General features: G+C 54.6%; 2 protein-coding genes across 22 annotated transcripts in view; one reads left to right on the forward strand and one right to left on the reverse strand.

The window, feature by feature from the left end:
- Positions 1–18,158, forward strand: part of ENTREP2 (endosomal transmembrane epsin interactor 2) — a 430,698-nt gene extending 412,540 nt beyond the window's left edge. For all 5 annotated transcript variants that reach the window (XM_070496638.1, XM_070496625.1, XM_044763046.2 and 2 more), the window contains 4 exons: positions 6,139–6,214; positions 11,412–11,639; positions 13,418–13,492; positions 14,582–18,158. In XM_070496638.1, the coding sequence (XP_070352739.1) occupies positions 6,139–6,214; positions 11,412–11,639; positions 13,418–13,492; positions 14,582–14,904 (702 nt within the window). In that variant the 3' untranslated portion in view covers positions 14,905–18,158. The remainder of the gene's footprint in view (positions 1–6,138; positions 6,215–11,411; positions 11,640–13,417; positions 13,493–14,581) is intronic.
- A 1,013-nt stretch (positions 18,159–19,171) lies between these two features.
- The window catches only part of APBA2 (amyloid beta precursor protein binding family A member 2), a 233,040-nt gene continuing 224,808 nt past the window's right edge, over positions 19,172–27,403 (reverse strand). For all 17 annotated transcript variants that reach the window (XM_070496710.1, XM_070496728.1, XM_014845465.3 and 14 more), the window contains 2 exons: positions 23,071–23,211; positions 19,172–20,420 (listed from right to left, as the gene is read on the reverse strand). In XM_070496710.1, the coding sequence (XP_070352811.1) occupies positions 20,349–20,420; positions 23,071–23,211 (213 nt within the window). In that variant the 3' untranslated portion in view covers positions 19,172–20,348. The remainder of the gene's footprint in view (positions 20,421–23,070; positions 23,212–27,403) is intronic.

Here is a 27,403-nt window from a genome sequence, read left to right on the forward strand (position 1 = left end):
CACTTGGGTAGGACTGCTCAGCGCCCATCAGGAGCCTGCCCTTTCCAGGCAGACGGTGCCTGAACAGCTGTGAGACTGGCCCCTCAGCCTCAGGGCCTTCCTTTGGGGTAACTGTCGCCCTGAAATGTCCTGGACTGGCTCATGGGGCTGCGGCTGGCAGAAGGGGACTCGGCCAAGGATGCCTGGCCTTTTCTCTGTCTGCAGTAGAAACAGAGATGTAGGAACTGCCCGTAGGGGAGGAACTTGTCAGTGCGGAGGCAAGAGCATGGCTGTGGAATCTCATTTCTAAATTCCTAATAACTGAAATTCTCTTGAAATTTTTTTTAAAGCCGAGCAGAGAATTCTGCCTTCCTGAAGTAGTTTATTTTTCTCTTTATGATAAAAATAATTCAAATCAATATTATTAGTCGAAATTGGATTACCAATAATTCATTATCAGTGGAAACTGTTTCCTGTGATAACGTCATAAGCACCCTGAGGAGAGCCCAGCACAGCGCGGGCACCGGGCAGGGGGGCCTGGTCCATGTTTGTGGGGTCCAGCGAGCTTCTGTGAGCTGAGGGCTCAGGCTGAGCGGCAGCAGGTGGGGAGGGTTGGGGGAGGAGGGGCTGGGAATGCTGCTGGGAGAGGGAACAGCCTGTGCAAAGAGTCAGGGCACAGCACATCCACGAAACTGAAGGCCACTCAATGAGTCTGAGATGAATGTATGTGGCTGGAGGTGACAGGCTTGGTGTGGTTTTTTGGATTCCAGGGTCATCAAAACATCCAAGCCAGTGTCCACAGGACAATAGGATCTACAGTTTGGGGCCTTGGAGAGATCAGGGTTAGCTGCAGTGGTAGCCACTGAAGCCTGGGAAACTGGGGGGTGGGGGGCCCAAGGACAGGGAGCGCCCTGCGGAATGACAACTCTGCAGGGTGCTGGAGGAAGGTGCCCCCAGGACAGGCTGCAGAGCAGACAGGGGGGCTCCCAGAAAACCTTGACTTGAAGAAACAAGTGGTTCAGGAAGGAAGGGATGGGCCAAGTGCTGCCCAGAGGCTGTAAAGGGCTGACCCCATCCACCTGGGTCTCCATCGAGGGGCTGCTGGTGGTGCTGCAGGTGGGTGGGGCAGGAGCCAGGTTACATGGGATAGAGGAGGGGATGGGGTGTGAGAAGGTGTAGCAGGGGTGTGGGCCAGTGGATCTTGGACTCCAGCGGGCATCTTGAGTCCCCAGAGGGCTTGTCAACCAAATACAGATAGCTAGGCCCATCTTAGAGTTTCTGAGTCAGCAGGTGGGGTAGGGGAGCTGCTAAGAATTTGCATTCATGCTGAAGTCCCAGCTCCTGCTGCTGCTGCTGCTGCTCCAGGGATGCGCTTTGGGAGCTGGAGTAGAAAACTATGCAAGATGCTTGGCAAAGAGGTGAGATAGGAGGTTGTTAGAGGGGAGTGTGGGTTTAGGGCGTGAGGGTGTTACTAAGGGGATGTGGCAGAGCCCAGAGGGTGAGGGCGGCTGACCCGGGGTGGGGGGGAAGTTGCTGGAAGGCAGAAGGGGGACACTGACCCAGTGTGCAAACGGGCAGCTCTGCCTTGTAACCAGCAGGGGCACCAGGCAGGGCGGCAGATGGGCCTGGAAACCCCAGAAAGCCTGCAGGGGTATGCGATTCTCTGGCCGCCGTGGGGAGAGGACGGAACTCTGCCACCTACCCCTCCACATGGCAGCCCTGCCTGCTGCCAGCACAGAATTCCAGCTCCGTGCCAGGGAACAACTTCGGCCTGCCTCTCCATCATCCCTTTTCTGAGCCGTTACGCCCATTTCCAGAAGAGAGAACGCTGTGGAAGGATTCGTGATTCATGTGCACTACCCTGTGGAGAGAGGCAGGACCAGGCGCTGCCCACCTCGGAGCCCTTTGCTTCTTGATCGTGACAGTGAGAACCCCGCAGTGACACTCAGAACGTGGAGCCTTTCAAGCACCCTGAATGCTGGAAAGTGGCCTCTGGATGAGGGTGTGACATTTGGTGCACAACACCACACTTGCACACTAGAAGGATATTGAGTATTTTGTCACTATTTTACTCTTTTTTGTGAGAAACAGAATATATCAGAGGATGATAACACGGGCTCTAAGACCAATACAATACCATTCTCCAGAACTATTGGGAATTCTCTAAATGGAGATTTCTTTCACAGAATTTTGGTGAGAAAACCCTTAAGGGCAAAAGCCTGTCTCTACCGTATTAGCTTGCGCTGGCTCAGAAACTTCCAGCTTACCAAACATTCTCTGTGGACGACCAGTGGAGGTGAGCATGTCTGTCCACATGGCCGTTCTCAGGGCGCCCGTCTGGGAGGGGGTAGCATCTGGTGATGGAGGGGCTGCCGCAGCTCCCCTCTGAGAGGCAGCCCACGCCGGGACGCGCTGAGTCTCTTTGACCCCGTGCTCTAGCAGCACTTTTCCATTCCACAGACACCCCTGGGAGTCTGGAGTCAACGAAACCCATTCCCGTCCACAGAGGGAAGGCTGTGCAGGCCAGCTGTCCCCTCCATGGGGCAGCCTTCCCACCTGACTGGACAGCAAGGAGCCCCCTTACAGCACGACCCCTTCTTGCTGGGTGAGGCGGAGGTTAATTACTTCCCCTTGCTAGGACAGATGGCATCTTGATTGCCTATCCGCACTCGTTTGGATAAAGAGAGGAAGACAGGCTGACAGAAAAGCGAAGCCTGTGCCCCGTGGGCTTTGCCCAGGGGAGGGGGCACCGCTCATTTGGAAGAGATTTTTAACATGGGAAGAAAGAGCACCCCCGAACTGAGCCCGTTCCTTTGACCCAGTCCCCTGATGGACTGGCCCCAGGCGGGGTCCCTTCTAACTTCATTTGCAATGTCATTCTCTTCCCCATGGCTCAAGACTGTCCCTTTTGGCCAAGATGGAAGGGAGTAAATTTCTTTCTGGAGCAGGAAAGTTACTGAGAATGTGCTGGTTTGATATTCCAGCCTGGATGACAAGCTTAGGTTCCAGGGACCCTGTGAGACTGTGCAGTACTCCATGGGGTATAGATAACCATCAACTGGACAGAATCCCCTCCTCATGGCAGCAACAGTCCCATGTGGTGACAGGACAAGGACAAATAAGCTTCTTTGGGGCTTCAGAGGAAGAACAGGCTTGACAGTTTGGGTGAGACTAGGGCGTATGAACAGAGGAGAAGGTCACGGAGGGGGGCGCGGTACAGCTTGGCCAAAGGCACCTGGGGTAGGGAGCAGCGTGGAGCCTGGTTGTGGGAGCTTAAGGTACATGAAGGGGTTCCCTGAAATCATTTGGGTACAGACTCTCTGACCTTGGATGTCAAATGATAGAGGTGCCTTTGAAGAGTTTGGTGTTTGGGGTTGACATGACCTAGTGGTGCTTTAGGAATTTTGGTGGCAATAGGGCAGGCAAGAGGGACACCTGAGGCATGAGACTAGAGATCGTGAGAACGGCAATGGACAGGACAGGCGTGACCAACCCCAAGTCCTAAAAGTTACCATTTATATTTTCAAATGAGATGACCTTTGCATTTTTATTTTATTTATTTATTTTTAAAGATTTTATTTTTTCCTTTTTCTCCCCAAAGCCCCTCCGGTACATAGTTGTATATTCTTCATTGTGGATCCTTCTAGTTGTGGCATGTGGGACGCTGCCTCAGCATGGTTTGATGAGCTGTGCCATGTCTGCGCCCAGGATTCGAACCAACGAAACACTGGGCCGCCTGCAGTGGAGCGCGCGAACTTAACCACTAGGCCACGGGGCCAGCCCCAACCTTTGCATTTTTAAAGCTGCAAGCAGAGTATCTTCAAATGGGGACACTGGCCTAAAATCTTAATGCACTTTCTCTATGATTGCTGGTAATCACCCCCAAAGAACAGCTCTTTGTAAATCTGGCACTAGCTGGTCAACTGGACCCAGGAGTGGGAAACTCATTACAGACACAGGGCAGAATTTCCATTCAGGGTGTCCTAGCCACAGAGCTTCCTGAAAGACAGGGAGATGAGGGGAATGTGGCTTATTTGCCTAAATGCCAATTGACTTTTTAATTAGGGTAACTGGTCAACATAGTGCATCTGGGATTAAATAAATGCAGGCCCCTGAGTGTCCCATGTTGTTACACACGGGGCCTCTCCTAAGAGCTGTGTTGGGGCCTTTACCGCTGAACTCAAATTTCAACTTAAATTCTCTGATATGTCTTCTCCACCCTTTTCCACTGCCTTTACATTTAATCAGAAATGCTGTGTGAACTGAACAGCTATTCGCCCCACAGCTTTAGTGTGGCAAGGTGGCTTTGGACATCAGGGAAGGCCAAATTCAAATTAAACCCTTGACACCCTGCTTGAGAGAGGTGACAGATGCGCTCCCAGGAGCTGTCTCCTCTCGAAAACTCATTTGACCGGGAGCCAGAAGGAAGCCAGTGACACTTCTGCAAAATATGAATCGAATCCAATTTCCTCCTGACCTTGTCCCACTGTGTATTTTACTTCTCTTGTTTTATTTAGATTTCTTTATTACCAGAAGCTTTTTTTTTTTCAGGCGGCAGGTCTCAAAGTTGCCACCCACCCCTGCAGAAATTAAAAATAGAGCCAAATAGGAAGTTAGATACAGGAGGAGTTATGGAAGGAAACAAACCTTTGGGGCGTTGTTCTTTCTGTGTGATTTAGCAAAAGATTCTTGACACGTTGCCGACTGTGGTTATTGGGTTTAGTGATTACAGAGAAATGGAAGGCAGTGCTGATGGCGGCAGGAACCCCGGTCCCCTCCCCTACCCCCGGCGGAGCGCGATGGGCTTGTTCTAGAGCCTGAGCGGGGTGGCGCCTGCCTTCCCCTCCCCCACCAGCACAGCCCCCTTGGGCCGCCGCCCCCGGCAGTGGAGGGAGGGCTACAGCCCGGCACCATGGGGCAGCCGCCAGGTTGGAAGCAGAGAGATGAAGACGCCCGGCTGTCTGATTGAAGTGCCGGGAGAGCAGGGAGCAGAAATGTAATTACCTGGGCTGGCATCAGACCAAGCCGCAGGGGCCCGCCTCACCTTCCCGGGTCTGCCCGGAGCTCATTATTTGCAAGCGTGTCCCCAAAGCGATTCTGAAATAACACGAGGATTCGGAAATTGTTTTTAAGATAGCACAGGGGTTCGTGTGTACAGTGTTCATCACATTCGGGCACACGGCCTGTGGGGTCCATTGTCCCTAAAGCAGCGATGGAACAGATGTTCTCGCCAAGGGCAGGAGCCTGCCGTGCAGAGGGCTGGCAGGCACAGAGCAGATGCCCCGTCCCTGCCCAGCAGGGAGGCCCCTCATGTTCCCGGAAGCCCCTCTGGGCAGAATGAGCCATTCAAAAAGAAAGCTGCAAGAGCGTGATGACCATCCAACACCATGCCAGCTTCACTGCCGCTCACCCCACCAGACAAGCCTGTGTCAAACAGCATGCTAGGGGCCCTGGTGCCATGGGCCACTTTCAACCTGGCACATACCCGGTGTGGACCTGACTCTGAGCCCGAGCTCAGGCAGTGGGGGCGGCCTCGGGAGCATCCTCTGGATCCCACCTGCAAAAGGCAAAAGGGAAGAGAGAGCAGATGCAGGCTCTGAGGGAGTCTGGGAGCTCATTGAGCCAAGGATACTTGTTAAATGCCCACCCTGCGTCCAAACTGTGCTGGCTCAGAGCCCTAGGAGTCTCATGACTGTTGCTCCTCGGAGGGCTTATTCTTCTGGAGTGGAAGCAGGGAGGAGAGAGTGGTTGAGGGGAGGGGCTTGGAAGTGAGGGCAGGTGCTGTCCTATCTCCTATGGTGACACTGGAGGATCCTGTGGGGCCTGTCCATCCCTAACAGTGCCCATAAGTGGAAAGTGAGTAGCCCAGGGTGTCACCTGGTCCTGGTGAGGTCTCAGGGAATGAGCAGCACTCTGATCTCGAAGGGTCAAAGAAACTGATTTTGGCCTTGGCAAGGGCGTCTTCAGCCTCAGGCCTCCTACCCTAGAGGTTTGGGGAGAGTGGAGGAAGTGTAAGCACATGGTTCTCAGTGCTTCTTACTAGAAGACAAGCTCTAAAGTCAGCTTTTATTTCTGGAGGCCATCGTGATGTCCCCTCCAGACTGCAGACGATCCCGAGTCTCTCTGATGACCTTCTCAATGCCTTGTTTCTTGCTGTAGCTTACAAGTATGGATCAGCAGGTGACCGAGTCCAGCTCCGGGGACGCAGATGCCACCACTGGCTTCAGCACGCAAGGTAATCCTACCCCTTTCAGTCTTTGAGCTAATAAGTTTCTCTTTTTCAAAGGATGTCTCTTCTCTGCCTCCTGCTGCTCTCCTCCCTCCATTTCTTACTCTTTGAGGGGATGGAATTTGCTCCAGCCTCTCCTGCTAAGTACCATATCAGTTCTCCATGTTTCCTCCCTTACCTGCATCCAGGAGTCATACCTGGCAGACGTCCTGCTTCCTCGGGGGGTTTGGTCCGCCCCCCCCCCCCCAGCACCCTCTCTCTCTCCCTTGACCGGTATGGATTTGAAGAACAGCATGACTCAATCTGGGTCTACTCTTTCCAGAGCAGAAATTGTACCACACTGATGTCCACATGGCTCCTCCCTCAGAAGAGGCTGGGCTTAGAGGGATCCCACTGGCTGCAGAGCAGGATGCTGGAAGTTGTGTCCTGGAGGGCACTGAAGGAGAAATGTCAGAAGTCAGATCTCAAATGTGGACTGGGAGCCACAGTATGAAGCCAAGGGCAGGGCATGTGGTCCGAGGCATCAGGAAAGCAGACGACACTTTGTAGCAGAGGGAGCAAGTGGGCAGGGGCTAGGCATTTCCAGGGAGCCTTCCTCTTGAGGTCCCCAGGCAGGCTCATGTGGGGGAGTTTATTTGGAGACCAAAGTCAGCTAACTTTCAAGATGACTGAAGATCCCAAAAAGGACCATGATTATATCCCCAGGGCTCTCTGCCCCCCACCACCTCCAACTCTTAGTTAACATCTAAGAGAAATCAGCAGGACCATCCTGCTGCCAGGCTGCCTCTGTGTTGCAGAAACCCCGGGTCTCCTCCATTGTGGGATTTGGAAGTGAACTTGTGCTTCTGTTAGTGGCTTCAAGGAGCCTTTAGAAGCTGTGTCTAGGAGGTGGTGTCCAGTGACCTTCCCAGAGACTACCCCAGGGTGCAGTGTGTCTCCAGGCCCTGTGCAGTGACCACACAGTCTAGAGTTTGAGCTGAGGGGGCCTGTGGCCAGGCCGCCCCCCATTGCATCCACATGACTCCTACAAATCACAAGTTCTGGAGGAAAACATGCCAGGCAGCCTGGCAGCTACGGAGCCCATTGCTGTGTGTGGTATCAGGGCAGGTGGAGACGGGCAGAGGGGTCTGGGGGCTTCTCGGCAGGACTTCAGCAGGGCCGGGCCCTCCCCACTGCCCAGGAGCTGTGCAGTTAACTGGGCTGGGCCCAGAGACTCAAAGGTGCTTCCAACACCCAGACTTCTGGCAGAGGGACCAGACCTCTGGTTGGGCAGGAACATACAGAGGAAGACAGAGGCTCACGGGTCAGCAAGCCACGCAGATTTTTAAATTCAGAAAAGACGCCGCCCACCAGGCAATTTCTGTCTGGGTGAGGTTGAGTCAAGGTCATTTTTTTGCCTACGCAAGTCCAATTACTCCAGACCATTTGTTGCTTTTACACCTTTGTCAAAAATCAGTTGGGCATAGTTGCCTGGGTCTGTTTCTGGACCTTCTGTTGTGTTCCACTGATCTGTGAGTCAGTCCTCTGCCAGTTCCACACTGTCTTGATTACGGTCACTCTACGGTAATATGGTGATGCCTTCCACTTTGTTCTCCTTTGTCAAGATTGTTCTAGCTACTCTAGGGCCTGTGCCTTTCCATATCAATTTTAGAATCAGCTTGTCTGTATCTACAAGAAACCTTCCTTGGATTTTGATAGGAATTGCATTAAGCTTGTAGAGCAATCTGAGTAGAATTGCCGTGTTTCTGAAGCTGAGCCTTCCACTGCATAAACACAGTACCTCTCTCCGTTGATTTGTATATGCTATGATTTCTTTCACTGGGGTTTTGTCATTTTCAGCACACAGATCCTGGACATGTTTGATTAAGTGTATGCTTATGTGTTTCATTTTCTCTGGAGCACTTGTCAATGGTGTTGTGTTTGCATTTTTGGTTTCCGTGTGTTCACCGTTAGTATATGTGATTGACTGCAATACCAACGTGATTCATTCTTGTGTGTTGATCTTGTATCCTGCAACCTTGCTGAATCACTTATTAGCTCTAGAATTTTTTTTTTTGAGATTCTGGTATTGTTTTTCACCTATTAAAATAACAAAATAGCTGGGGCTGGCCCCGTGGCTGAGTGGTTAAGTTCACACACTCCGCTTTGGCAGCCCAGTGTTTCACCAGTTTGGATCCTGGGCATGGACTAGCACCACTCATCAAGCCACTCTGAGGCAGCGTCCCATGTGCCACAGCTAGAAGGACGCACAACTACAATGTACAACCATGTACTGGGGGCCCTCAGGGAGAAGAAGGGAAATAAAAAATAAAATTAATTAAATAAAATAAAATCTTTTCAAAAAAAAGCAAAAACAAAAAGCACAAGGACATGGAGGGTGGCAAGGCCTCAACCCACCCTGACTGGCACCTTGTAAATCAGCCACCCCTTTGGCAAAGCATTTTGGACAAAGAGCCATAAAAATGTGTATGCCGTTAGATGTGGTGATCATACTTCTGGAACCACCTAGGAAAGTAATGCAAAAAAAAGAAAACATTAAGTGTGAAAATAAATGCTGGTTGTGTTTTTCACAACAGTAAAAACTTATGGGGACAATGAAGTCTATTAATAAAAGTCAAGGCAAACATGTTACATTATTATACATTAATTAGGAAAAATGCTTGTGATCTGTTAGGTGAAAAACTGGAAGTCCACTAGGATTATGACTCCTGTCAAACATAGGCTCACAACCAGGGTGAGGATGTGTGGAAAGGAGCGTTACCAGCCTAGGGCTGAGGGGTTTTCCCCTAATGTTACCCTAATTTTTATAAGTTTCTATTGATTATATGTATTCAGAGCTAAGTTGCATCTGTCTCTCCACGACTTCGTTTCCCTGAGAAACTCAGCCATCGGATTATCACTGACATTAAGGAAATTGGGATCAAGGTGTGTACATATGTCCAACCTCATCAAACTGTATACGTTAAATATGTGGTTTCTTGTATGCCAGTTACACCTCAATAAAGCTGTAAAAAAGAGAAAATTGGGATCAAGAGGAATCAGCAGGAATGAATAGTATTCAGAATAATTTTAATATACTGCTGTGTAATTTTGATAAGATTTTGATAGTGTTAATAATGCAATTTCTAGACTCGAAGTTGTCTAATGATACAAGAAGGTGATTTTTCTTTTCTGCATTTATACATCCAGCTTTGAGTACTTGCCCAGTTATTCCTTAGAATAAATTCCAACGAGGAAAGTTGCTGAGTCCAAGGGAATGTATATGTTAGGTTTGGATGTATTGGCCACGGTGCATTCTGGAAAAGTTTTATTACTAATTTGTATACCCACCAACAGTGTTTATGACACTCCCACGACATTATCATCCTGATTGTCTTTGTTACCCTTGTAGGTGAACATGACACACACACACAGACACACACATACACAGTGTTGAGTTTGAAACTTTTTACTTGTTTATGAAGCTCTTGTAGGTCAGTGTTTGGTCTATTTTTTCTATTGCAGTGGTTTTTTTTTTAGATTTATAAGAAAAAGTCTAAGTAGAGACGTGGGGACATACGTGGGAGAGACACTTGTCCTGTTTACTGCAGGTGTGCGTTCCTGCTTTACGCTTTGCTTTCCCATTAATGATGCCTTTTGCCACACACAACTTTACCATTTTTTATAACTGTCAAATTTATCGAGCTTTTCCTTCATGGTTTCTGTCATGTTTACAAAGTCTTTCTCCACCCCAAGGTTGTGGATTTATTCTCATATGTTTTCTAATACTATTCTTATGGTATCTTAAAAAAGAAAAGGATTCATCGTCCTGAAGAATTTTTCTTTTTGCATGTGATGTATGAGGTCTGGTTCATCTTTCTGTTTTTCCAAATAGTCTGCTAACTGTCACAAAGCCTGTCTTGAGGGGGCGGCGGGGGACAGTGGAGGGTGTGTAAGCAAGAGTGCTCTAGAGTGGAGCCGCTTCCAGCTGCTCTTCCCCTCTCCTCTGTCAGCCGAGTTTCCTCAGCCGTGGAATGGGGGTAACCAGGGTGGACTGTGAGGATTAACTAGGAGGTCTCCGGTAAAGCCCTTGGCACAGGGCAAGCTCTCCAGTGTCGGGGCACACGGAGCAGCTGGAACAGTGAGGCCCCCCCCAGGTTCCTGGTCAGGACCCACAGGAAGGGACGGAGGGGACAGACCCCAGAGCCTCCCACCCCTGGAGAGTTCAGGCTCTCCCAGAGTGGCCCCCAGGCGGGCCGCTCACCTGGGAAATCTACCCCAGCGAGGTGAGGAGCCACACGGAAGGGAGCTCTGAGGTGGTCTGGTAATGGGAAAGAAGAGTGTGGGGAGCAGCGCTTCTCAAGCCTTAAGGTGCCTGCAGGTCCCCTGGGATCTTGTTAAAGTGCTGATCCAGTCCCCCAGGGTGCCTCCCTTGGATATAAGGCACCCGGCCCGGGCAGCATCACAGGTCTAGAGCAGTGGTTCGTGCACTTAGAGGGCATCAGAACTCCCTGGGGGCCTGTTCGAACCCTCATGGCTGGGCCCACCCCAGAGTCTCTAATTCACTGGGTCTCTGTGGGGCTGAGAAGTTGCATTCCTGACATGGGTGAGGCTGATGCTGCTGGCCCCGCCCACGCTTTGAGAACCAGGCAGGTGTAGTCTGGGCTGGTTACCCAACCTGCCTGACCCAGGGACTGCACACCAAGCCTGGGGTTGCACCCCCTGCATGGGACAGGCAGGTGCTCATGCCCACCAGGACCTGGCTGGGATGCCCCAATGTCCCTCAGAGACCCCACCTTTCTCTGCCTGGGTCCTGGTCATTAAGCATCCCATGACCCCCACCTTCCTGGATTTCAGACCCCCCAAGGGATGCCCTGGGTGGGAGATGTGGCTGATTCCTGACTTGTATCTCTTGTGGAGTGTGGAGGGTCTCAGTGCCCCCACCCCTCCTGGAATGATTCTTGGGAGATCATCTGGTGACCTGCGACCTTTGTGCACCACAAAGCATTTGTCAGCCTGTTCAGGGGTTCCATGACCCCAAGATGACAGGGTTTGTCTAGGTTTGGGGTTTGAAGGACAGGCTGCCTACGCCCCCTTAGATGGCTCTGGGAGGCTGCACTTTTCGCACCCACTCCGACCGGCACTTGGGCAGGCACTGTCTCGGCATGGCGTGGCTCTGTGGTCGCCCAGCACCAGCACTAATGCTGTGTCCCTCGCCTTGCAGCACCTGCCGACAGCACGAGCCTCCCGGCATCAGAGGGCACTGCCACACGCGGCCCGAGCCTCACGTCCCCCGATGGCCCTGTGGACACCCAGTCACCCCTGCTGCCTGCCCAGCACCCTGGCCATGCATCCCCAGAGGGCCCGGACCAGGGCACACGGGTGTGGCTGGGTCCCGGGCGCGTGGCTCGCTCCGCCAGTGACCCCACCTCTTGCACGTCTGGCATGGCAGGTATGGCTGGCCCTGCCCACCCCTGTCCTCAGTGTGTGCCTTGCTCTGCCCTGGACACGGCAGACTTCAGTGACCCCTGAGAGTCGAGGCCAGGGCTGAGACCCCTGCCCAGAGGCCACACTGGGGATGTGGTCTTGATGTCCAAGGCCCCTAAGTGGGTGTGGACAGTGTGGAGTCTCTGCTATGCCTCCACCGGGCTTACTACTCTGGCCAGGGTCAGGGAGAGGGGGTATGGAAGGATTGGGGTGATGGGAGCCCACCTGGAGGGTCAGCCAGCCCCCAACATTAGCCTACTGGCTGTACACCAGCTCTGGGGCCCAGGAAGGGCCTAGGGTCAGGCCACTGGCCCTGGTGACTCCCCCCTAGGACTAGCCTGGGCTACACCCCTGTAGGAAATGCCAGTGCCTGCTTAGTGGTCTAGCGGGACCCGGGGCCTTTAAGGCATGGCTGTGTCTCAGTGACAGCGCTGAGAGGGCAGGTGTCCGCCAGCTGGAGCGGCCCAGGCAGACACACGTGTGTTTTCAACAGCACTCGTGGACACCCTTTGCAGTGCTTCCAGGTGTGGCCTGGAGCTTGTGTCACAGTTGACCCATGTGACTCTTAGACTGAGCAGTGCCCTCCCTGGGCTGTAGGAGCTGGTACCAGAGTCCCTGTGCCCAGCGGCCCAAGAATTTGCATTTCACACCAGTTCCATGGGAGTCTTGTGCACCCTGAAATTGAGAGCCTGCACCCACTCTTGTGTTGCTGGTTTTTGAGGTAGAAGATGGCACTGTTTTTGCCAGTCAAGATTGGGGGGCCTTTTGACTGCAGTGCCATCACAGTGGGGACCTTCATAAAGTGGAAGTGACAGAACACTAAGGAGACCCAGTGGGTGCCTGGACCAGTCTCGCCTCAGTGGTCTTATCCAGCTGAAGCCCAATAGACTAGGCCTGTCTGTGCCCTGGGAGAATTGCACCCCCAGAAAGAAGCAGGGACCCTCAAAGGTCCGTTGCCTGGCAGTGCCCTCCTGGTGGAATGTCATTAGACTGTGCATCTGCAGGCTCCTTGGCCAGATTCCTCTGTCTCCACCTTCCCCTCTGACATTCAGTTGCCGGCTCACATGGAGAAGGCTCCCTCCGAGTCTTCTGAAGGCGCCCCCTCTGCCAGTGTGTTCCAGGGTCAGACCTTCTCTCTGTCCTCTAGGGCCACACGTCGTGACATTCGCACACTGGGGTTTGGGGGAGGGTCCCATGCACTTGGAGGGTCTGCTCTGTGGCCCCCTGATGGCTTTCTATGGTGTGTCCCCCTCAGTGAGATTTATGCTCTGAAACCATGACGTTTCAGGGATGGAGATGAAGGGAAGAGGTGGTTTGATTACACGTTGTCACCACGCCTACTCTGTATCCCGCCACTCCACCCTGTGCCCTCTACCTCCTCTCAACCAGATGAGGCCGTTACTGTTCCGCACATCGAAAGCATGTGCCTCCCCACTCTCTGGAGACCCTTGGATGCAGATGGGCATTCGGATGATAGCATTGGGTCTGTCTGTGGCACTGGCCCCTGTGCTGCCGAGGCTGAGCTGAGGAAGAAACGGGCCCTGGGGACGCTGCCTGCCCCACGGTGGGTGCAGCTGCAGGGCTGTTCCTGTTTCATCTGTGCATGGGTTTGCTTAAGTTCTAGAGTTTTCCTCTGCTTGTCTGGCATCTAAAATATATTTCTTAGCCAAGGGAGGATCATTATAGTGCTATTAGGACTCCTCTCTCCCTTTCACGTATTAACCGAATCTCTTTCTGGTTAAGGCAACGCCTCTTCACACGCCCCCTCCTGCAGCCAAGACCTCGAAGCAGGACTGTCCCGGGCTGCTCTGGGAACTGGTGAGCTGCTCCTTTTCTAAGACACTTGGACATGTGCTGTGCAATGGGAGAATGAAGGGGTGACTGATGTCTAAACCCAGCCCCTCAGAGAGTCACTAGGAACGTGGGTTCCCCAGCTCTCTGGGCTTTGGCAGAACTGCCTTCCTGTTCCTTCTCTCTTGGTGGAAGATATGAGAGGCTATACCTCAGTGAACATACGCAGGCTGCTTGTTTTACTGTATTGATGAGATTTTGTTTTGAGGGGAGATTGTTTACAGTTTCTTATGTTTAACTGCCAGGTTTGCTCGTTGCCACCAAAAATATCCCAGACCACCCAGAATATCTTTCCTTTGTGTGACTTGGAACATAGGCTGGGCGAGTCGGGCCTTACCCTCATCTTGGTGACTCGGTCACAGCAGACTGCCTGAAGCTGGCCTTCTCTGGAGGCGCATCAGATCAGTGTTGGTTCTGTGGGTCCTCCAGAGCAGCCGTGGGCCCTGCAGGGGCTGGTGCCATTTCCCCAGCCCTCGCCTGGTGGGCACTGGGAGCAGGGCACCAGGCGCTCTGAGCTCTGCTGCCCATAACAGGTGGCTGCTCTCTACCCTTGACATGGCAAGGGGGCTCTCATTGCCCCTCTGCCACCCCCAGTGCTGGCCTTAGGGCAGACCCATCTCTGGATGCCATAAGATCCACAAGGGGAAAGGTCATTGGGCCCGGGAAGGCTGAGAAGGGTCAGCCCCACGGTGAGCTCGGGAACCCTAGCAGAGCGGCCAGTGGAAGGGGGCCCCTGCCCTGCCCCGGCCCTTCTCTCCCGCCCTGTTCACAGTTTGCCCTCCTGTCTCCAGTCCCCCAGCTCCGGAGGCTGTAGGGCCTCTAGGTTAACGCAGCTTAACTCAGGGCTGAGAGGGGCAGGCCACTCAGGGGACGAGGGGACACAGGAAGCAGGGGCCCGCCCAGAGCGCTAGTCCAGGAACCCAGAAATCCCAGCAGAAAGCTCGTCCCAAGCCTGCTTGTGTTTGCGTTTTAAAAAAAGCATTTAGTTAACAGCTGCCTTTTGTTTGGTTTTGGTTTTGGTTGTTTTCAGATTCTATCTTTTCCCTTAATTTTTAGTTTCCCTGTCTCGCTCTGTCGTGGCCGCCTGGGCTTGTCGGCATCAGCTTTCAGCCTCGGGGGAACCGAATACCTGGAAAACCCACCAACCGTTAAAGCCAGAGGCCTTACAGACGGTCTCCAAAGAGCGGCCGCGCTCCTTAGTGGACAGCAAGGCCTATGCGGACGCCAGGGTTTTGGTGGCTAAATTTTTGGAACACTCCAACTGTGCCCTCCCTCCTGAGGTGCGGCACGTGGTGGGCGCCATCCGCTCGGCGGTCACCTCTGAGGAGCGCCACATGGAGGAGGCCATCTTCAGCGCCAGTGTTCTGGACCAGGTGTGAGCGAGGCACGGTTCTAGATGTGGACACGGACAGGCCTGCTGCCGGAGTGTCCTGCCGGAGGCCGCCATGCTCTCGGGGGGAGGCCTGCAGCCCAGGAGTGTCTCTGGGGGGCTCGAGAGGAGAACTCCCGTTCCCTCTCTTCAGGGGGGTCCGATCAGTTGCTTTCGTGGGACGACACTTCCTATATTCCAGTAATACAGAGAATGACTCTCTCATGTCCGTCGTGAACTCTTTGGTTTTGTCAGGCATGTAGCACCTTGAACCAGCCAGCGTTACAGGAATACAGTGACAGGTGACACTCACATAACTAAAGACACGAAGTATCTTCAAAATCAAGGCCATTAAAACACAGGATTCTCCCCCCAACCCCGAATTAGTTTAGTGTTAAGTGGATAGAGGCTGACATCACATAATGAGACCATTTTCCCATGTCGTTTGTGTCACTCAATGATCAACTTTTTATCTTATGCTGACTTTAAAGAAAATAGGTAATATCAGCACAGATGGCAGCCCGGGCCCAACTTCCTGCCCACAGGGCTACAGGGCTGTTGTGCAAACAAATATACAATGGGGGACCCCACCGTGGCCTGGCCACCCCCCGGAAGCAGACAAGGGTGGCAAGGGACTTTGAGGGACCACCCCCCCATCACCTTGTCTCCCAGGCCTCCCTTCTGGGCCATCCCCTTGTGGGGTGCCTTCCCCCCTTGCTCTCTGGCTCTCTCTGTCCTGTCTCCCACTCTTTAACTGGTTCCAGTAGGGAGCCGACTCTTAGTTGTTACTTGATCCCTAGCAGTAAGCACCCGTGGCGAGCCCCTCTGGGGGTTTCCCCTGTATCTGCCCTCGCCAGAAAGGCGTGCATGGGTGCAGGTCTGGGGGAAGAGGCCATCTCTCCGGGACACGTGCACCTCCTGAGGAAGCAGGCCTCTGGTGATCCAGGGCAGTCCCTTCCCCAGCAAGGCAACAGCAGACACACCTGCTTTGGAGGATGCAGGTTGTAAATCATTTATTTCCGTAAAACACCCACTGAGTTGGGCATGCAGAAGCAGGCAGGCAGGCCCAGCCTCCTCCGCAACAGCAGCTTTGGCACCCCGCCCCTCATGTTCTGGCAACATCAACAGCATCTGCTTCCCAACAGCAGCCCTGAGGCAGCACTGTCCTCGAGGGAACTTTCTGCAGCCATGGGACTGCCGGTACCTGTGCCATCCACAACGGGAGCCAGCACCTGAACTGAAACTGTGGCTAGTGACCATTCATGGACAAAGCAGCCCAGGGCCCAAAGTTCTCAACAAAGAGCCCACGGGCCTGGCACAGGAGCACAGGGGGAGGACAGATGGGCACCCACAACTGCTCAGGGCCCAGCAGTCTGGGGCCGCGTGCTGCCTTCCCCTCTGCTCTACGCCCCCCTGTAGCCAGTGTGCTGGGTGCATCTGTGTGCTGCCCTCCCCTCTGCTCCACGGCCCCCTGTAACATCTGTGTGCTTGAAGCTGGGAATGAGGCAGCAGGGAGGGTTTCCAGCCCAGCCACCCGGAGCCCCTGGGAACTGAGGCATGGAAGCCAGCAGCGACAGTCGGCTGCGAACACTTTGAGTGCTTCACTAAGGTTATTGGTCATTGCCTCCCAGAAGTGAGACAGCTGGAAAAATATAAATCAGGCCTTTTGATGACAACCAGAACTTTCCCACTAGAGACATACCAGAGATGAATTTATGAGCACTTTATTCAGACTATAAAACAGGCAATCTAGCCTCTAATTCTTCTCCTGAGGGCTTTTGAAGTTCCCAAAAGCAAGTCCCCTTGCAGGTAGAGTTAACTGACAGTTTTTCTAAGTGGCCTCCCCTGAGCCTGCCAGCAAAGTGTTAATGGCCCCCATGCCCTAGCCTCTGAATCAGGGCATTTGTCAGGTCTCTGGAGAGGGGGCCAGAGCTTCTCAGTGGTTTCACCTGCTTGGGGGAGCCACACTCCAGCTTGGGGGCTCACACAGCAGTGTCCCTGTGCCGAGCCCTCAGGCGGGTTAAGCCTGCAGTTGTCAGACCCCGCTGCAGTTCGAGCGAGGCCAACCCATACCCTCCCCATCCCCACCTCTGGGATGGAGCTCTCAGCATCAGTATTTTTACTGGGCAGCCAGGGTGAGTGAGTGCCAGGAGTCCTGGCCTGGTGCTGTGTCCTTTGCATCTCCTCCCTACAGCAGGACAGTATCTTTTCTGCCATCCGGATTCCCACCACAGGCTGTGCCTCCACTAAGGTGCATGCAGGTGCTCTGGCCTGAAGCCCGGACGTTATGAGTGCTCTGTCCTTCACACGCCCTCTCACGCTCAGTTTTGTATCTGCTCTCATAGCAACTCCATCCTGCAGATGAGGAAACTGTACCCAATTTTATACCACTGGGCTAGAACCTTCTGCCTCCTAACAACAGGGCTGTCAAGACGGCAAGGGGGCGCAGGAAAGGGCCCTGGAAGAGAGGGGTGCCAGTAGATCCACAAGGAATGGGCCAGGGACCCAATCCACCAGCCCTGGTGCCCTTGACCCTGCTCACTCAGCAGCTTCCAGGAGCCAGAAGCCTCAGCAACGAGCACCCTGAGCCCCAGACCATGTGGGCACATGGCCAGGGGGAAGCTGGTTTCCACCCCTTCGCTGATGTACCCTCTCCCACCTGGGAGCCTCGCGCACTCGGTCTCTGAAAGGGCCCCTCACCCCATCCAGCTGGGTCCTGTTCTCCTCGCTCTCCCTAACATGTCAGCAGGCCCGGGCAGAGCTTCCGGGCTGCAGCAGGGCAGGCAAGGCATGGGACCCCCACCACCTGCAGGGACCCCTCCCCACCTGCACAGGCCTGGGTCCTGGGCACTCTCCCTGCCGTATCCAAGATCTGAAGGGAGCCACAGCCTCTCCAGACACTGCCGTTTGACCCTGGCCTGGGAGCTGCCAGGATGCTGAGGTGGGCGAGCTCTGGACCCCAACTCTGTGGCCAAGAAGCGGGGGACTCATCCTTCAGGAGGACTTAAAAGAAGTCTCCTTCAGCTGGCGACACTGATCCAAACCAAAAGCTTCTAACAAACAAACAGAAAGCTGATTTCAAATGGATGTCTTTACCCCCCTCAGCTGCATTGATTCACAGATGCTGCTATTAAGGCAGAATTTATAGAAAATTGTTTTCAAGCCACAGGAGACCTGTTTGTACAACTTGAAGGTTGTATTTATTTAATGTACCTCAAGGTGTTTTCATAATGATCAGTGTTTTAATTAATAAAAACTATTTCTGGCCTCTGCGTCTCTGGGGTCTAATTGGGACAAAGACAGAAGCTGAGTGCCCACGTGCACCACTGATGACCAAGGTCCTGAGGGAGAGCTCGCAATGGCCAGCCAATGAGTGTGAGGCTCCATGGCCACCCAACTGTTTCCCAGTATTCTTCTGAAGAAGGGCAGGTCCTCGGGGCATGAGGGGGAGAGGGCAGATGCCTAGACGCACACAGGTCCCGCTGACGCTGGCCCACAGCTGCCCCTCCATGCATGGGACATCCCAGGCTTCCGGGAGGAATGCAGGCTATTTGTTTGGCTCACAGCTCTTTACTTTGGATTTCCTGTCTTGGGCACTGCAGGGACATACCCCTTGGTAGGACCTACTCCTTTTCTGAGCTGAGGCCCCTTTCCTCCAGCTTTTACTCCTGTGACATTCTTCTTGTCACCGAAGTGCGAGCCATACCTGGCTAGCTGTGAAGCACGTCCTCAGCAGCTCCCAGCATGGAGCGAGGACAGCTTGTGGGCAGGCCAGAGAAGGGGTCCTACTGGTCCAAAGTCCCCAAGCTAACACGCTGGGACAGACCCCCAAGCCTACCAGCCAAAGCCCACGTTCAGCCCTGCCTCCCCATACCCGGTGACACCAGGATGGTGGCCACAGAGAAAGGTCAGAGGCAGGAGTGCTGCTGAGTCCTGTTGTGATTCGAGACACGCTGCGAAGGCCCCTGCAGGTAAGGAGAAGCGGCTGGGACTAGGACAACCGGGCCACCTTTCTGTTTTCCCTTATTCAATTAGTTGGCAGCCTGGGATGGGGTGGGTGGGGTGGGCCTTCCAACCTGTCACCATCAAGGGCCTGACACCTGGTGCCTGGACTGCCCACCTCTGACCTGGTTGGCGAGGACCTCCTCCAAGGCCCCAGACCCAGAGGGGGTGCAGTCACCACCCAGCATCCTTGAAGAGCCACGGTGTGAGGCGGGACGTTAGAGGAAAGTGGGGCATCCCGCCTCAGTTAACAAACCAGCCGGACGAACAGCTTTTCATCATGACTTCAGGTTTATTAGTGATATTAGCGAGTCTTCCTAAGGTCGGCTGCATGCAACACACAGGGCACTCCTTGAATACAGTAATCCTAAAGCTTTAGTTACTGCATGGTAAGGCTTCTTAAGTCACAGTGTATTCTCCAAGGCCTGGGCCAAAAAAAGAGACTTCCAGACAAAATGACGTCAGTTAACATTGATCGCTAAGGACTGAACTAGACTACGTTTCACTTCATCTACACACACTCTAATACTGCTCGCGGCCGTGGCGCCGGCTCCCCAGGGACCCGCACCCACTGCTGGCTGCCCGGGGATGGCAGAGGTTGAGTTTTCTGGTGAGGGCTTTGTTTTCCTTTTGTGGGGGAGCTTGTGTGTGGATGCATGTGTGTAGACAGAGGGCGATGCCCCGCCGCTGTCCTTGCCCCTGGGAGGAGGAGCGGGCATGCGGCCCACTGGGTGGGGAGGCCTGTGGGGAGAGGCAGCCACAGGGAGGGAGGGAGCCCAGGGAAGTCCAGAGACTCAGGACAGGTGACGGTCATCTGAAAACCCTAAAGTCTGAAGAACATCGTGTCAAAATAAAAGAACAGTGGTATTCTCTAAATAAATATGGAGTTTCGATGTGGTGGCCATCATCTTTTATTTAACTCAGGAACATTGCCTTTCTCGTTAAATACAATCACATGTTCCCAAATGCAATTACAAGTCACATCCTGAGAGCTGGGCTGTCCAAGCTCCCTCGAGGAAGCAGCGGCAGAGTCAGCCTGTTTGGGGCTGTCAGGGTGCCCTCCCCCCGAAGGAACCCAGACCCCCAGCCAAAGGAGCCAGCGGGGCCGTCACTGCCACCCCCAGGAGCTCACTGTCCTGGGAGACTCCCTTCACAGCCACCTCCGGAGGCACCCACGTCCGCTCTCCAAGGCTTCAGGGAGAAAGACACACGCCACACCACAAAGGGGCAAACAGACACGCTCGGCAGTCATAACAAGAAAATTCAGGATGTGGCAAAATACTTGACCATTCTACAAAGACTGGTTCCTGTGACTCTCCTTTGATAAAGACATACCCCTTTTTGTCCAAAAAAAGGTAGGTGGTGAGGGCACGCCCTTCAGGGGAGCCAGTGTCCTTGGTGGGCTGTGTGGACAAGGGTCAGGTCCTGGGTCCAGCCTCCCGCTCCTGCGGCCTAGATGTACAGCGGGGTCTCCTGGCCCGTGAGGAGCCTGAACATGGCAGCAGGCATGGTCTTCATGTGGATCTGTCAATGAGAGGCGGGCTGAACCGGCTGACCCTCCCTCCTCTCCTCTCCCCTCCCTCCATGCATCCCTCCCAGGCTGGATGTGAAAATCCCCGGGGGTTTTCTGTGTAAAGTACCAGCTTTAGAGAGAAGGAAGCAGAGGACCTGCCCACAGGGATCTAGGAGGCGTTTCCTGACTCTGCCCTGGGCTCCCCACCCAGATCTTTAGAGGGTTTCACACACAGTCAAGTGCTAGTCTTCCCTTCTGTTCAAGCTGATACCAGAGGGGTGAAAAATCGGACTTTTCACTGAGACTACAGTTTGCCCAGTCGGCTGGGGCAGGCTGGGGTGCCCAGGCCTCCGCAGACACTGCAGGGTGCGGGCCTGGCATCGGTGAGGAGGACAAGGAGAAGCCCACACAGTCCTTCCCTCGAAGCTGGGGGAGGCACGTGTTCTGGGGCTGGGAACCCACGCTCTGAGGACCCACATCCTTTGGGGGTCAGTTAGCAAATGAGCTTTCGGGGCCTGGCCTCACTTCCTGGCTCCGAGGGGGCCGGGTGCCCAAGCAAGACACCAGACTGCTCCCTAGGGAGACTGGCCGCATGGAGCATGCACCCCAAAATCCCTCAAGGGCAGGGGCAGGAAGAAACTAAACCACTGGAGGCAAAGGGGGCTGGGCTGTGCTTCTGCTGCCCCCTCAGCTCTGCTGCAGCAGGGCCGCCGGGCTCAGGTCTCTGCGCGTGGGCCGCGGTTCTGGGAGGTCTGGCCGGCCTGGGTGCTGCTGGCCTCACCCTCCCGTGTCTAGTGGGAGGCTGCCAGGGGTGCAGCCGCCCCCCAGATCTGCCATTCTTCTGGCAAGCAAGTCTCAGGCCCTCTTCCGACCAACCGAGACAGGCCAGTTCTGCAGACGTTTTCTTATTGTTGCACATGCTCCCCACCCTCCCCCACCACCAGGATCCATTTGATCAATTTAGATTAGCTCCTTCATGCCCCCAGGATGGCTTTTTCCATCAAAAGATTCATTCTCTGTAGTTCCTCAATCTGAAACCACCCCCCAAGGCTCATCAGAACAAGTCTTGTTCATCAGGGACTGGTTTTCCAAATGTGCTCAGGGACGATGGGAAACGCAGGCAGGTGCTTGAATCCCCGAGCCCCAGCCAGTCCAGCAGGAGATCTGGCCGGGCTGGCCAGGCTGAAAGGGTTCACACCCCCTCAGCCTGCTTTCATGCCTCTGAATATCAATTCTTCTCAGGTCTGAAGAGCTGGAAACATGTCTCATTGTCGCAGGCCCTGCTCCCCACCTGATGGATTTCTTCCTAGGCATGAGGCTGAGCGCCCAGTGGGGCAGCCGTTTCCGAGCGAGTGCTTAGGAAAATGGGGTTTTCCTTTCTCTGAAGCCATCTGTAAAAGGGGACTAATGGCGCCTACCTGGCCCCTCTCCCTCCTGAGAGCCAGCCGTCAGCCACCACCAATCCAGGGAAAGCTGGCTTCCTCCCCAGCCCTGGTAGAGTCACAAAATACTGAGTATGCTGACTGAGCCAGGAAACACAATCTGAAAGGATCTGAAGCCCCCTCAGGAAACAGCACCCTTCCCAGGGGCCAAGCCACAGCCTGCCCCGCCCCACAGGCTGCAAAGACAGAACCCATGCTCTCTTCCCCATGCTGTCACAGGGTCTGAGCGTGCCACTGCCCCTTTCAAAATCCCCTGGGGGTCCCCACAGCCCTCAGAATCAACCCAAGCTCCCCAGCCCAGCACCTGCACCCTTCACAGCTGTCCCCCCGCCAACCCAGCTCTTCAGCTCTATCTCAGCCTCCCATGCTTCTCCCAGGGAGACCCTGACGCCATTCACTCTGACTGCCCCTTTCACACCCACTCACTCACCCTGACACACATACTCACTCATACTGCGTGAGGCCTCCTTCCCAGGCACACCACAGAGACACCACAGTATCACCCACTCTAGCGTCTTCTCACCCTGAGTCCCCCTGGTCACCGTGAGCTCCTTGAGGAAAACTGCCCCTCCCCTCTGAACCCTCGTCCATCCTCATGCTAGCATGGCACTGACGCCAGAAAGAACTAGAGAAGAAGGGAGGTTAAAAGCAGCTAAGCAGGAAAAGGAGGAGCAGCCACGGCTGGCCGGCTCTGTGGGCAGGAACACAGCAGGCACGGGGCGACCCTACTTCTGTGGGGGGCCAGAGCCTCGTGCGCTGGCAGGGGAGTCCTGCAGAGGCCAGGGCTCCCAGACTGAGCATGCACGATCCAGTTCCAGAAACAGTGTCAAAGGACCTCTATCCCCGACCTTTGCCCTCCCATGTGCTGCACAAACAGAGCCGAACAGGATGGCAAAATGCCATCTGCCATCCTGCTCATCCTTGTCACAGACCCTCTCTGGGTGAGAGACAAGCCCAGCCAGCTCAGCTGATGCCCAGGGCTGCCCAGAGAGGGGCTGGCTCACAGAGGTCAAGGTGGGAAGACACCAACAAGCAGAACATGCTTGAGACCCGGTATGGACATGCTCTCCTGAGAAGGGTGGGGACCAATGGCTTTCTTGAGCATCTCATACACCCGCCTCAGGGGTCAGATGTTGGTCATGGAAATGTATGGGCCCAGATGCCCCTAGACTTGGATTGTGGCTCCAGGAAAAGGAAGGCGGTGGCAGCACAGTCTTACCTCCCCAACAGAGTTGGATAGAGCTTGCACTATCTTCTCGTGGGCCGTGGCCACCACGCTCTGCCCATTGATCTCGATGATACGGTGGCCGACACGGACACCACCTCGCTCCGCGATGCCCCCTCGCATGAGGCTGCAAATCTAAGCAGACACGTGTGTCAGGTTAGCACACAAGATCCTGCCACACCCGCCAGCACTCACTGTTGTCCCCAAGGATGGGAGGGGGAAGTTAACCATGCAGAGGGAGAAGCCCCACATGACAAATGCTCCACATGCCATCTGCTGACCCATGAATGGGGAGGTTTATGACGTGGAACGTGTTGTTTAAAAACGGCGTGTGGGAGGATCATCAGGCCTCTCAGATCCCCCAGGGTGCAGTGTGCCCCCCTAGCCATCCCAGAGCCTTTGTTCCTGTGTCAGGGGAGTGTGCAGGGCTGGAGCTGTGCACAGGGAAAGCACATTCTAGAAGATTCTCTGCCAGCCACACTCTGCTCCTCTTTCAAGCGAAGATAGTCACCATTCCCATTTCACAAGGAGGTGATGATTTTGTGAGTTGACAAATGGAAAGAGTTTGGGGAAATGATGATGAAGCACCCAAGACTGTGAAATTCACTAAAGATCGAGTCATCAGAAACGTGTACAGCCATGCAGACAACAGGGAGAGGAGAGCCGAGGGCGAGCACTGTTGGCTCTTGGAGAGAAGGGGGGCTCCCAGGGGGCTCCATCAGGCCCTGGGGGACCCACGAAAGGCACAGGAATGAAAGCACCAGGTAGGAGGAGTGTTGAAGTCCTGGCGAGGTGGTGGGGGAGGGAGCACCAGGCCTCTCCCCACAGCAGCTGCTTCCAAGGACCTGTGTTATTGATCCACGGACAGCGCAGGGGCAGAGGCAGGCATCCGATGGCAGCACCCCGAGGGCTGAGCTTCCTGAGAGCAACCACAGCCACCACTGGAGGTGTCTCCTGTTTGCCCCACCTGTCAACCCAAGCCCAGGCACCTCCACCAGCATCCTAGCATCACTGGGACCCTGAAGCCCCTTCCTCACCATTATGTATGTGCCCCGGAGGGCTGCGCCCCACCAGCCCTGCTTGAGGATGAGGAAGAGGGAGCCCAGAGCAGGCGGAGGAGGCCCAGCTGGCAGGACCCTGGCCCCCAAGTGCCCAGTGGCCCACCCCACGTCTCCTAAAGGCCTCACTGAATTCGCAGCAGCCTTTGTCCTTACACTTTCCTTGGTCTGAAAAGATTACCAGCAGAGCCATGGTCCTGTGGAGGTTTTTGTGACTTTTTAGGGGTCCTCAGACTTGAAAAGACAGGGAACCCTAACCCAGAGTCAGGAAGGGTGATTCTGGTCTGCACTCTAAGAGGTCACCCTGCCTGCAGGAGGCACAGCCGTGGGGAATGGAGTTACCCAAGACTCCTCCACCCTCACGTCAGGCACTCCAGCCTGTGTCAGGGCCACCTCTCATCCAACCCGCCGCCAGTCCTGCTCAAGTGGCTGGGGATCTGATTTCTGGGGCCATTGGGGCCGACTCTCCCACCCTTAGACCTGACCACTCCACCCTGCCTGCCCACCCACCCTTCTCTCCCTCAGGGCCTGGCATGGCATCTTGTCAACGCTGAGATAGGCTTAAAAGGCCACTGACCACAGGCTGACCCTGGCACCACCACAGGTTTCCCATCTGTCATTTGTTTTGTAAGTTTTACGTTGTCACAAACTCAACAGGTCTTTCCAAACAATGTGTGTGCAGATCCTGGCATGGTACCTGCAGCCCTGAGGGTCCCTCCCAGCCCTCAGGCTCCCTCTCAGCCCTCAGGGTCCCTCTCAGCCCTCATGCTCCCTCTCAGCCCTCAGGCTCCCTCTCAGCCCTGAGGGTCCCTCCCAGCCCTCAGAGTCCTGCTCTTTCTGGAAGGAGACACATGTGCAGACTGATGTCACAGCACAAGGCCACTGCTGCCTGGCACCTGGAGTCCTGCAGCAGACCTGGTCACAGCCCTGGAACTCAAGCACTCAGACCAGGGTATGGGCAGAGAAAGAGAAACAGGCTGACCTGAGGCCACCCATTTCCAGAAAGGGGGCACACCCGTCTGCCAAGTGGAGGCCCTGCTTCCCTAACGGCCCAAACACTCCAGACAGCGGTAAGGATGCACTTTTATTCTTTCCCCACCCCGAATGATTTAAGCGGGTTTTGTGCTCAGGGTAACTGGCTGTGAAGATGCTGAAGAAGGCACTCCAGGGTGGCCTGCTCGTTTCCCAGCCTGAGTGAGTGTGAGGCAGGGCCCTGCTTGCTCCTGACAGAAGCTGGGACACTCTGCAGAAGGTGCATGATTAATTCTCTGGTGGCAGCTTCCTTCCTGGTCATGGAGACTTGAGGAAAGGTGAAGAGGGAGCGGAAGAGGGAGAGGGAGAAAATGGCATTGCCTTTTAAGAGGGGGTTGCCAGGAGGTTGGACTCAGACCCTGGGGGATGACCTGGCTGGAATCTGGGGCCAGGCTGGCAGAAGGGGCGGGAGGGGAGCAAGAAGAGCTGAGGAGGGGCACACACATGGCGGCTGGCTTTCCCAAACAAGGCCCGCCCCACAGGAACCACTTCAGCCGTGGGGTGTTCTAACGTCACAGGGGGCACTTGACAGGAGGAAGGCTGGTGCCCCCTGGCTGGAGACTTCCTGATTTCTTGAATGGTGTTTCGGGAAGAGAGAGGAGGGATCCATTTAGAAACAGTGTTAACTGGGTCATCTAGAGCCTGTCTGCAAACTAATGCATTGTACTTTGGGTGTAATGAAGCTGAAAATGGAAAAAGCACTTGTGCAAAACTAACTCAGACATCAGCAAACTTTTCCAGGGGACTCAGGGGAACTTGGTGTGTGTGGCACACCAGTGTCAGTGGGCATGGTGGTCCCTGCGGTCTCAGTGAGGGGAGAGACTGGCTGGCCAGCCACAACGGAAGCCACTACCAGGGCCTCATGTGCACTTCTGTTGATTGGTTACCGACGCCCCAGTCCCTAGGTACAAACGCATCAGCCTCTGTACTACTCACAAATGCCACCATATCCATGCGTGCACTTGCCCACTGACACCCTGATATCATGCACAAGTGTCTGATGGTGGACAGTGGGCCTGTTCTCCAGAATGGCCAGCCTCGGGCCCAATCCCCACTCTGTCACTTCCCAGCTGGTAGCCTTGGGGCAAGTTACCTCACACCTCTGTTCCTCAGTCCTCATCTGGGAAACGGTGATGATAATGCCGTTCCCTAACTGGACCAGCTCCATAGGGATGCCCCAGGTGTGCGGGAAGAGCTTGCCCAGTGGGTGGTCTACATTTCCTGGCTCCCAGAACTGAGCCCAGACAGACGGACTGGGGGTCTAGGAGCACTTGCAACAATGAAACAAGACACACTGGAAAACACACGTCCCACACACCCACGTTCACAGCAGCACGATTCACAACAGCCCAGAGGGAAATGCTCCACGTGTCCATCGACGGCTGAATGGAGAAACACAACATGGTGCACACGAACAATGGCATGGTGTTCAGCCTCAAAAAGGAAGGAAATTCTGACCCCTGCTCCAACATGGATGACCCCTGAGGACATCATGCTAAGTGAACTATGCCAGACACAAGAGGACAAGTACTGTATGATTCCACAGACGTGAGGGCCTAGAGCAGTGAGCCTCACAGAGACAGAAAGTGGAAGGGTGGCCGCAGGGGCTGGGCGAGGAGGAAGGGGGGCATCAGTGTTCAATGGGGACAGAGTTTCAGTTCTGCCAGATGAAGAGTTCTTGAGATTGGCTGCACAACAATGTGAATGTACTTAACTCTACTGACCTGTACACTAAACGGTAACTGTATTCTACCACAACTAAAAAGTACCCAAGAAAATAAGGCAAGATAGATGTCCCGGAGTCAGCGCTTAAGGAAAACCGGGTGGGGGCGGGAGAGGCAGATTCCATAACGTAATACGGCTTCTTAGCCACATGGATCCTCTTGTTCTGGAGAAAGGATGGGATGTACGAAAGCCCAGGATGAGGCCAGGTGGGGCCCAGGAGGCACAGGTGGCCCACCCCACCCACAGGCACACACACACAGGCACGCATGCTCACAAACGCACACACTGACAGCTGTGCAGAGGGCCCCTCCCTCTCACCTCTCACATGACAGCACCCGCTTTACCCAGACGCCCAGTGCTGGGCCATGTTTCATCTCCCTGCTCACCCTGCACGTTAAGGCCTGCCACCTGCCACGGCAAATGCTTCTGCAGTAATGGGCCGAAAACCACAGGGGTCCGTGCAGGTGCTGACAAATGCCGTTTCCGAGCCAGGTCTCCCGCCACCACTTGCC

The sequence above is a fragment of the Equus asinus genome, chromosome 2 (assembly GCF_041296235.1).
Source record: "Equus asinus isolate D_3611 breed Donkey chromosome 2, EquAss-T2T_v2, whole genome shotgun sequence".
In the NCBI taxonomy this organism is placed as follows: Eukaryota; Metazoa; Chordata; class Mammalia; order Perissodactyla; family Equidae; genus Equus; species Equus asinus.